Here is an 11,403-nt window from a genome sequence, read left to right on the forward strand (position 1 = left end):
AAGCAAGAAATCAAATAATTTCTTTGCTGCACGACGCAATATTACAGCGCTGCAAAAGGAAGAGTTGAATTGTAAGTCAAAAAGACGACAAAAACAAGCTAATTATTTTGAGATCAATCGTATTTCAACTGTGCTAAATTAGAAGCCACTTAGTTCTTTTCTCGGCAGTGCTGTAATAGCTGAATAAGACTCGAACAAATATATTTGAACGAAGCGAAACAAACCGCGGAGGTTGCGCTAAATTAAATATGTAGAAATCCAGCTAGTGTGCAAAAATACTGTTCACTTTTAAAACCTAAAATTCCCCAAAACAGGGCACTAAATGAAAGAAATGCGAGAGGAAGTTCAATGACAATAAATTTTCATTCAAACTGAGGTGTAGAAACCTATTTATAAGCAAAAAAATTCATTCTCGGACTCGCTTCAGCAGGGCTGGCGGCAGTAGATGGCGTGAGGGCTTCAGCAATTTTTGCTCTCTTTGCGGCTCGGTTGGCACTGCAGATCATCTCTCTCTTTTTCTGCCCTGCTTCAAATTTAGCGTATGGGTCATCAACGGAAGTATTTGGCACTGTTTCAGTCTGAGTTAAATCCACAGTCATCTGTTCATCGGTGGCCAGAATCACGGAAGCCGCGGCTGCAGACTTTTTTCCTATCAAATTAAAAAGGCCAAATTAAAATTGTAATTTATACACACGTGCTTCCTATTTTGCTGAGTAAACAACAGTTGAAAAATGTAGTTACCTTTCTTTGACTGCCTGAGTATCCATTGTTCAGATACCTCAGCATTATACCATCATGAGCCAAACTTAACCTTGACGGCATCCCCAGGGTTTAACGCTGGCAACTCCTTTCCTTCAGTGACAAGATCTTCTTTGGTTAGTTTAATCTCTTTCCTTTTTAGCCAGGGAGGCTGATCTTTCCATTGGCATTTGGTTTTCCAGATGACTTTAACTTTGTTTTGTCATTAACAGACATTATGGACAAGAAAATGAATTTGTGATAATATGATCTTGTAACACACGTGCTGGCGGATTGTCATAATGATTTTAAAACCAACACTACTATTTATGAATCTCAATTGCGTTTCGTAATTGGAGGGGAAAAAAGCTTCACTACAACAAACAATTGTCGTCTTCTAGCAACAATTCTTACTGCAAGCAACATGAACCATGCATACAATAAAAGCGTAAACAAAAAGAAAGAGAGAGTTTTAAAATAGCGTGTGCAGTTGTATTAGTTGAATTGTTTGAAAGATATAACTATGTGTATTGGTTTGCTCAGATAGCCATAATATTTAGAGATTTGTGAAAAGAACACGCTCGTATGTTTTATTAATGAATGCATTGCAATTTTCGTTTTGAACTGTATGCCAAACACGCGAAAGACAAGTTTCTTTGTTGTTTTTTCACACTAGCAGTATACTACGCAGTTTTTTGTTATGCTACACGCAGTGGATACGAAGTTTTGAGTTTGCCACAACGCAATTAAAACCACTATTGTCTTTCGCAATTAACAGGGGCCGCCACCTGCTATTGTTGCCATACTCCGAAAAATCATTATTAGTTTCCGACAAATGCTTTGCTGTAGCAAAACTTTTTTCCAAGCATATTTCAAAAAGGGTTGTGCGACGTGTATAGCGAGTTTTTCTGTGCTAGCTTTTTCTTTCACATCTTGTTTTCGTTGTATAAAGAGGTGTTATGCTTTTTCAGAAAAAAAAAATCAGAGAAAAAGGCCGGTTATGCCAGTTAGGAATTGCTATTGTTTTGCTCTTCTAACTACTTCCCTCTGAGTATATTTTCATCAAGAATTGTTTTGCCTGTGTCATGAAATTTGTAGTACTCTTTTAAAGATTGCTTGCACTTCAGCAACAAAGCAACTCCTGTAAAAGCTAATTATCTACCTTTGGTACAAGTTTGTGAACGAAAATTTACACTGTCTTTACACTGTCTAGTTCGATTTACAAGAAAAAATACTGTCTTTCAGATTGGTGCCGGGGCCACTAGATCTTCTGTTCTACTTTTACAAAATTGCCTGATTTCATTGAACAAGTATCTTTTCCTCTCAACACTTATGCCTTCTGGTTTAATCTGACTGGGAAGGATGCCTTGCTGTGGGACAATTGACGGATCTGTCAGTAGCATGAAAGACTGTTCACGGGAAGAACTGCTTTCTTTAAAATAGATCTTTCCAAGTTCATCCTTCAAGAAGCAGAAGTGATGATACTTCTTAATATTTGGGAGTCTGTTGAAGTATCATGCGAGAAATGATGCCCAGTCATACACTGGCACAATGATCCTGTTGTCGTGAGTTCCTACTTGTTGGGCTTTGTTCACCCCAATGTCACTCAATGTTTCGACCATTACAGCAAGCTCATAAATTGAGGAAATAAAGTTAACCTTGTAGCATTTCTTGATCGTCCCGAAGCAGCGATCAGGCACAAACTTTGTATGTCCAGCAATTAAAAACGAGTAGGTGATATTTTGGTGAAGTTCTGTAATTACTCTCCGTGCAAAGAACCACATAAAGAAGTTATTTTTATTCTTAGGAACAATTGTCTGCATGAAGATGTGTGCATATCTCTCCAAGACCGTGGTTTGCAAAGTGATGGTAAACGTAGCTAATCGTTGAGTTGGCGCCTTTGCCAACACATGCGGCTTCATTGATCAGATAGTTGACTTGCCTTGGGATGGCCTCATAGATCACTCCAAACATTCCACATTTATGGGGCACTTTAAAATAAATAGGGCCAGGCTGCATCAGATTGCTTGGTATAACTATGCACTTGTTGTGCATAATCAAAGGAGTAATGTATTGTCTGCATAAGTGAACATGCTGCATGGGGTTCACGTAAGTCAATTGTGTCCTCGATGGTTTTAAAATTGTGTTCCACCTCCTTGCATGCTTCCCTGTACACGTTCCTCTCAGCTAACACAAGGTTTAAATGTTCCTGTTGCTTTCGCACATCATCTGATTTTTCATGATCAGGAAGATTTGCCGCTCGAAGCAGTTTCATGGTGTTCTGCTGGCAAGTTGCGCAAAGATATCTCATTGGTTTTGCAACCACGACATTTGGATAAAACTGCCCCCACAGTTCAACAAACTTTGAGTGGCACACTGCTTACTTCCCAGCTGCTTTGCTTGGTTTCAAAAACACTCCAGACACCCATTTTTGTTTCATGACAAGATAGAAGTTTAATGTCCTCATCTTTGTACCTGGAAATCCCTCCAGGAAGCAAAATTGCGTTCTCTTCTAGATAGTATGTAAGAAAAACTTTCACATCTTCCACCATAGCATGAGGAGAGTGTTCAGAGGCAGTCGCTTGGTGTTTCCTTGTGTTCTGGACGAAAGGCCATTGTTTTTGTAATGTTCCTTCAGCCGGCAAAAGTGAGAGTAGCTTAAACCATAGAGGGTAAGGAACATTTCACAGTAAATCAACTTAGATTGAAATAAGATATTACAGCGAGGACTTCTGCTCCTTTTCTCTCCAACATTTTCGACGTGGGTGACAGCTTGATTGTTTGCCAGGATAACTAGGTCAAGTTCCCTGGTCGAAAGTTCGAGGCAGCTTTTCAAGTGTGACATAACAGCTTCCTCCGTGAATTGTGATGAGCAGGGACCATCCTTTGGACCTCAGGAGCATTTGCAGCCATCTTTGAGAAATTCTTTAACTTTTTCAACCAATTGCGTTTCCCTTTCTCAGCGTTCAATACCAAATTCTTCTTCTTCCGACATCATGTTTGAGCTTTTCAAGTTTCTTGTAAGATAAAACAAGCTACAAGCAATGGTTGCTATAATGACACATCATGCGGAGAGCCCTGGGGTTGAGTGGTTTTACGCGCATTCGCTCGAAGTCAAAAATTTTTATACTTTCATGGTACTTTTGGATGCCAAGAAAAAGAAAATGCGAGGAATTATTGTAAAGCTTACCGGTGTGTTGATTGAGGATACAAAACTCAAGAATTTTCCTGTTTAACAATGGTAACTTGTTTATGTCCGACATCTTTCGCCATGTTCGACAGATCTACGTGGACCAGGACAGGCTGCATGAAATCAGTTTATTTGGTTCACAGGCAAGTTCAAGTAAAATTAATAACCAGGTAGCTGTTTGGGTTTCAGTGAGCTTATGAAAACAATTTTGCGCTCTAGCTAAATTGTACAGCTTGCTTGCTTTCATGTTGGAATAAATCTCTCCTCAGGAGAAGTTGTACGTTGAAGATGCATGAATCATCTAAAGAAACGTTTCAGTTAAACTAATACAGAGTGATTACTTTGCATTGATAAATTATCGTAACCGTTCAAAACACCTTCGAAGGAAATGCAAACGGATTTAGCGTTTCAAACATTTTAGAAGTAAATTCTAACGACTTTTCCTAACGCTTTGAACGTTTTAGAAGGAAAGTTCAAATGACTTTTCTTAACGGATCGAATGACCTGAATAAACATTTTTAACTGTTTCTCTAAGGGGTCTAACGGGAGGGCAAGTAATTCTAACGATTATTCCAACGCTTCTAACTATTTCTCAAGCCCTTTTAACAGTTTTCTAATGATTTACAAACTCTTTGAGCCATTAAATGTTAAAGCGTTAGTGTACATTTTCCCGTGGAAGGTCACAACTGTTTAGTGGAGAATCTTTGTTCTATAACATGTTTTGGAATTTTGCATACATAAAGTCTTCCGCTGTTTTCCGAAAACAAGCTTGTATTTTGCTTCTTCCATGGGTAGAAGCACATTGTCATTGTCTTCTATTTGTTCTTCCATGATGTTTTTGAGTGGTGAAACAATGAGAACAACAACATTCGCACCATTTGCATTTATTTTGCCTTTGCTCAGAGTTAGCACATCAGACTTTCCCCCAAACCAGTTGGCAAAATTGCAACAACATCTTTCAACAGAACAGCAGCCTCTTTCTGTTCAGCCTTAAAGCAAAGAAATGTTGAAATTTCTCTCAACAGGATTCTATTTTAAAAACAACCACTCCATTACGAATCATGGCACATGTCAGTCATGACAACTGCGCAAGCCACAAAACACACCTGGATGTAATCATAATTGTCCGTTGTCAAGGTAATGACACCTTTCAAACAATGGGAATTTACCATTTTTGGAGAAACAGGAAATTCATTTTTTTCCAAAGATGCCTACAGCCCCTCTAATTATCTTAGTCCCCACCCCCTACCCAGTGAAGTGTCTCCTGATTGTATCCACACGTTCAATGATCAAATAAACATATGAGAAAATAGAGGGCTGTGAACAGTCTTATTTTTAGTGCAGAGTGCACTATAGCACATTTGCATGATGACGTCATGTACACACTGCATTCTGGTAGTTGTAGTCAAACTCCCGGGAAGTTTAAGAACAATGGCGGCAAACGAAGCATGCAAAGATGACTGTAAAGATGTCAATAAGTCGAACAACAAGAAGCCTTTTTGAACAATCTTAACAGAGAACGACGTTCCTGGGGCATCTTTAAAGGGAAGGAAAGCTGAACAGTTAAAAAACGATGAGTTGAAGTGTTGGTTGAAATGCAGAGGGGCAAGTGTATCTAGAACTCGTATGCAACTACTTCAATGGTAAACATCAAATGCGTGCAGTGCTTTTCCATCCTTGCTTCTCTGTCATTGAATTTTCTGCTCATATTTTATTTTTAGAGTTAAAGATTATATTTCTAGTGGACTACATAGCAAAACAAGAAGATCTGTTAGATCTTATAACCGCACTTTTAAAATTTAACTGTTTTCTTAGCACTACAGTCGCAAGGCAGTACACATTCCAAAGAATTCTTTGATGATTCATTCATTACTGTAGACACCACCTCACTTGGTCAACACAAACTGTATTATTGCACCATCAGTCGTAGCCGTTGTGAAATGTGCGATGAAGTAATAGTCTTAATCCGGAACTTTCTTCGGGATATGTATGGGCATGAAGATATGAACACTATTAACAACAGCTTTCTTTCTTAGAAACATAGTTCAAGAATTGCATTATCCACGGCTATCTTTAGTACGGTGGTTATTTCCCTACCAATGACGTAATCCTTGCATGTTGTGACAAGTTCTTTGCTTGGCTTGCAAATAGTTAATTTTCCTTCCAATCTATGAACTCGCTGCAATGAAACAGCCAAAGAATTTACTTCATTTGCCTAAAACCACAAGAAATACTTGCAAAATTACAAATAAATTAATGACCGTCGCTTCTGGTGAAATAAACTTGCAAAGTAAACACAATCTTATTTGTCATGTAGTGAAAGTGAAAGCTGCAACATCAACACATTCCGTGGCTGACGTAATACCTTTTCGAGAAGCTGTAGAATGCCACAATGTTCAACAATTTTGTCACTGCAATGGCCTCCATACAGATCAGAAACGAAAGTGAAAGCACCATTAGGTACTATTGCGACAAGGCCTTTGGCTGTATTGTGGGATTTTTATGTTGAGTAAGTATCAGATTGTGCATGGAAACATGAGGGCTTTTCAATAAATAATTCAGCGCAGTCGAGGATAACCCTTGTGAGTGGGTATTTCTGCTGAAACAGTTCAGGCATTGTTTCTTCAATGGTCTTTTGGTAGCCCAGACAGGAAGTAGCAAAAATCCTTAAAACCTCGGAGACACTTGTACTATAGTTATCAGGGAATACTTTCCTGGGACATTAACTCTCAATTGACACAATGTTAGAAAAAGCTCATCTTCTGGTTCTAAGGAGTGCTTTTGTCCCCTCTTTTCACTTTCAGGTAATTGTATCTGAGCATAATCAGAGCCCCAGTAATTCAGTCGATGGCAAATACCATGGGCATTTAGGAATTTGAATAATGCCACAAACTGACCACAGGTCAGGCCAGTGTAGTAAGGCATATCTTTGTCAGAATCTTTAAACCGCCTCAAACTAAATTTGAAGATGGACAGATGATGTTCCAATGATTCTTTTAAGCGCACGACTTTCTGCAGTTCTTCTCTCAGTCGTTCAATCTGTTGTTGTGTAACATCACATTCAGACTCGCCAGTTTTTGTTGTGTCTGAAGCTGCTGAACTGGCTGTAGGCGGTGTCTCTTGACTAGATGTTGAAGGCCTGGTGAAAATGAGTTTTTTCGTTTGGATGGGACTTTGCCTAAGGAAAAATAAAAGGAACATTGTTCATGTAGGTTTTTTTTGCGTCCTTTGAAATGCAAGCTACGTACCTGGTGTCCAGTGCTCAGGGAAAAATTTTTCTTCGATATTTTGTGCAACCGGCGACTCCACAAATTCTTTTCTTTTGGGAAACCATAGAGCAAGAGATTCACATCTCTTTACTGTTGCTAAAACACCCTGGAACACAGCAAGTGAACCTGCCTCCACTATGAGATGCTATTTTGTTTCTCACTGACTACAACTACCAGAGTGCAGTGCGCACATGACGTCATCATGCAAATGTACTATTGGGATGGTTTGAGGGCTGATGTCTGCTAAGGCAACAAGAAGATCTTTAAGATCTTACAACCGCGCTTTTAAAAGTTAACTGTTTTGGTAGCATGAGTGACCCGAAGAAAAAAAAACGAAAAAAAAAATATCGGTTTTGAACCTATTTCCAGCAAATTTGGCACACTGGAAGCTGAGAAAATTACTCTATTTCCGGTCATCATTTTTCAGCTCTTTTCGTCATATCCCCCCCTCGGGAGGGTTTTGTAAAGTTAGCGAATTAGTTGCAAGCCACCGTAATGGTGATTGCTGTCGGCGAAATGTTTATTTGCTAAAAAATTGCGGCCAAATCTTTCGGAGATGGAAGTCAGGACATTTGTAAGGATACAGAAAGTAATTTGGGACCAGTTGCTGACTTGCAAGGCTGAAATTATCCAGAAGTAAGGTTTTTTTAACGTGAACGTAACGAAGGCCACGCGGTGAATAAATTATTGGCTCTTCTCACTGTCTTGTTCTGTTTTTTGTTTCGTTCTCTTTTGGAGTCCGCCGAGGTCATTTTTTTGTCTAAATAACTTGAGAAAAGTTCGAAAAAGATGTTCCTCTAGAATTTTCAGCTTTCAGGCAATAATCCTGGATTTTTTTGACCGAAACGTAGGTTCACTGGTTATGTTAATGTGTTTTGGTGGCTATGGGCGACCGTCGCTTCCTTTGTTGACTCACGCAATGAAGCTAGGTTACAAAAAAAATCTAATAATATTTAGTTCTGGTTTTGTTCGATTTCGTTGAAATTTTAATATGATGAAGCTGGATTGTTAACGAATAGATTTTAATACTGCCGATATGAGGTAGCTATTAACGCTAAAGTGATATATCGCTTCGATGTCAGGGTTTTGAAGAGATTTTTTTGCAATGTGTAGGTTCGGCGTGATTTTGTAATCTGAGATTTCTGTTGATCCTGAAGAAACAAGGTTTGGCGAGTAAACATTACCGATTGCGTAATTCAAAGTTGGCCGAGTGGAGATCTGCGTCTGGTCTCCGACAAAAATAAAAAATAAAAAAAAATAAACCAAGGGTAGAACATGAACCACGCTCGGCCCATGGCCGCGCGGTTAATAAGGTGGAAACTTTAATGTTGGTTTGAATAATTAATATCAATTAATTAATTAGTTTGGAGGCAAGGAAGTGGTTGGGAAGGGGTAGGTGCCTGTGTGCACTACATAAAAACGCTTGTCACCTACCTTACTTCATTCATAATACCACAAAGCTCTATATTTGGTTTATGATACCTCTTGCTCTCCTTGTGGTACTACTCTCTTTAGAACAAAACCAATTTGCCCTAAACTCATACGCAGATTGCTTAACGTTTGTGCCAATTATATATTACGTGAAAGATGCCTCTCGTTTGAGATCACACAACACAAAAACGTTGAATGCTTTTCCTTGTGGTAGAACCCAACATGTAAGATGCATGCATCCTAGCATTGTTAGCATGATATACTCCGTTTTCATCCCCAGAGCCCCGTGAGTTTTTTAAATGTCGTGTGATATAACCAAGGACAGCAGTTATTTCTCGGGTAACGTCACTTCTCCTGTTTTAATGCTCAAAATACTACTATGACTGCATATCTTTGACAATTGCCCCTAGCTCGGTTCAACAGATATCATTTGCTATTATTAAACTACACTATTGTGTTTGTCAGGGTTAAAAGTAAGAATGGAAACCTTTTCCTTCTCCTTAGCAGCTTATTTATTTCTCTTTCAATTGTCTCTATGGAAGAGACCAAAGAGTTCATATCTAGCCAAACTTTCCTAATTTAGTGGCACTAAAACTTGTTAAATTGTAAATCTGTGACAAAAGAAACCAGGAAAGGGTTCAAATGCTGCTGTAGATGCTGTGGCACGTAATAAAAGCGCAAATTAATTTAATCAGTCTTTGAGGGGAATCGTTCACTGATGTAAGATATATAATCTTGGTCAACTGAGCAGTGGCCTTCGATACTTCTCACTGAAACGGCAACGCTTCCCGGTTGTATTAATCGATATCACTGAGGTGGCAACTGAACAAGAACGTGGTATCCCATGACTATTTCTTGTTTATCGGTGAAAACAAAAGTTTTCATTTTTGAATGAAACAAAATCGTTCTTCTTCCATTTCCTCATAAGATATTTACTTTCTTCCATTGATCTCTAAAGTTTTCAAGAAAACAGGCGTTTAATGTTACATACCTTTGTGAGGAAAACAAAAGTATCAAGTTGCAAACGTTGGCGTGAAAAGTAAAATTGTCATGTCTGCTACTTCAACGTATTATTGAATTGGAAATGAACGAAAATCAATGTAAAACACCAGAGTAAAATTTGAAAGCTGTCTTGACAAACAGTAATTGTAAGTTATGGTTGAACATCAAATGGAAATACAGACATGAAACAGACACAATATTCTTTAATTTGGGAGCAATTGTTGGACTCCAAAAAAGATCAATGTTGCAATTTTATTCATGAATAACACATAAAAGTTTATGGATGATTGATCAACTGACCCCTTATCTAGGGCTGCCACTAAGTTTTGATTCACCTGTAGCCTCAATCTTCACATTGGTAACAAACTTATTACTTTATGGGTGAATTGTAACAACAACAGGCAACAGGGCTGGAAAAAAAATTGAAATCCAGTTGCCCAGTGGGATAGTACATTTCAGTTTTCAGTTGCCCCCACTAAACTGTTACTTGCCCAATAGGTTACTGATGTTTCTTTGTGGTTTTGACACATGGTTTCTCGTGAAATACTATTCGTTCTCATCTTGCATTCTTCAGTTTTGAAATTGTTTTTTCTAATGGAAATTATCTCTGACCAGACTACGGAGGCAAATTTCACTTGCCCACCAGACCACCAAACTTCCATTTTCACTTGCCCAAGAGCAAAATGTTCTTGCCCTGGGCAATCAGACCTGGGTTTTTTCCAGCCCTGGCAAATTCACCCATAACATCAAGGGCCAATCAGACATACTCAGCGATAACAGTTTTTTTTTTTGTACCATTTAACATGGCCATAACAGGTGTTACAGAGGTTACGGCTCTAAATGATAGACCTGACTTATTTGCTTAATTCTTATCACTTCAATTACTCTGGAGCTATACATGTACATTCATTTTAAATATCAAAATTGATAACATGCTTATTGACTAATATGCTACAGGTCATGGCATATTTGACCTAGTTACACTCTATTTCCATAGTGAAGAAGAAGAAGCAGAAGAAGCAGAGGAAGACAAAGATAAAGATAGCCTGAGCAGTACTGATTCATCCAGAAATGCAACTCCTAAAGTATCATCTAAACCTTCAAGGACTGTTGATCTTGGAGCTGCAGCAAATTATGGAAAATCAGAAGTAATCAATTCTTCTACACCACCAGCATCAAGTGTAGTACCATCTATGTCACACACAAGCAATTCAGATTTGGTGGACTTGCTTACAGGGCAGCCTGACACCTCCCTTACTTCACAGCCCTTTCGGACTTCTACTGTTCCAGTTGTCCCAACAGAAAATGATAGTTTCTTTGCAGATTTTGCTTCTGCGCCTACAGGGGGAGGAAGCATCAGTGGATCAGAGAATAATTTCAACCATGGTAAGGAGTTAGCAATCATTAGATTTCATGACGTATTTAAAAAGATATGGATAGATATAGACTGGCTGATTGACTTTATTAGTTTTTTTTAAAAAAAGGATGAAATTGACACTTAGGGAGCAGGTATGGTGAAGTGGTGAGAGCACTCACTTCCCCCCATTGTGGCCCAGGTTCGATTGTGAGTTTGACATTAATTCTCACTCCAAGAGTTAAATGTCTTGGTTCTCTGGTTTTCCAACCACCTGAAAAACCAACACTTCTAAAGACCAGCATGAAAACCAGTTAAGGCTGATGTGGCTTCCTTTCTATGCAAGGTAATTAACCGCGTGGCCATGGGCCGAGTGTGGTTCTAGGTTTGCACAGGGTTTATATTTTTTGTGTGTTTTG

At 38.7% G+C, this 11,403-nt stretch overlaps 1 protein-coding gene and 1 pseudogene across 3 annotated transcripts in view; one reads left to right on the forward strand and one right to left on the reverse strand.

Moving 5' to 3' along the window:
* LOC145479973 (clathrin interactor 1-like) overlaps positions 1-11,403 on the forward strand; it is a 111,207-nt gene that overhangs the window by 56,176 nt on the left and 43,628 nt on the right. For all 3 annotated transcript variants that reach the window (XM_081458462.1, XM_081458461.1, XM_081458460.1), the window contains exon 6: positions 10,628-11,016. In XM_081458462.1, coding sequence (XP_081314588.1) covers positions 10,628-11,016 — 389 coding nt within the window. The remainder of the gene's footprint in view (positions 1-10,627; positions 11,017-11,403) is intronic.
* Positions 1,980-3,049, reverse strand: LOC145480004 (uncharacterized; annotated as a pseudogene).

This window comes from Orbicella franksi, chromosome 2 (assembly GCF_964199315.1).
Source record: "Orbicella franksi chromosome 2, jaOrbFran1.1, whole genome shotgun sequence".
Taxonomy (NCBI): Eukaryota; Metazoa; Cnidaria; class Anthozoa; order Scleractinia; family Merulinidae; genus Orbicella; species Orbicella franksi.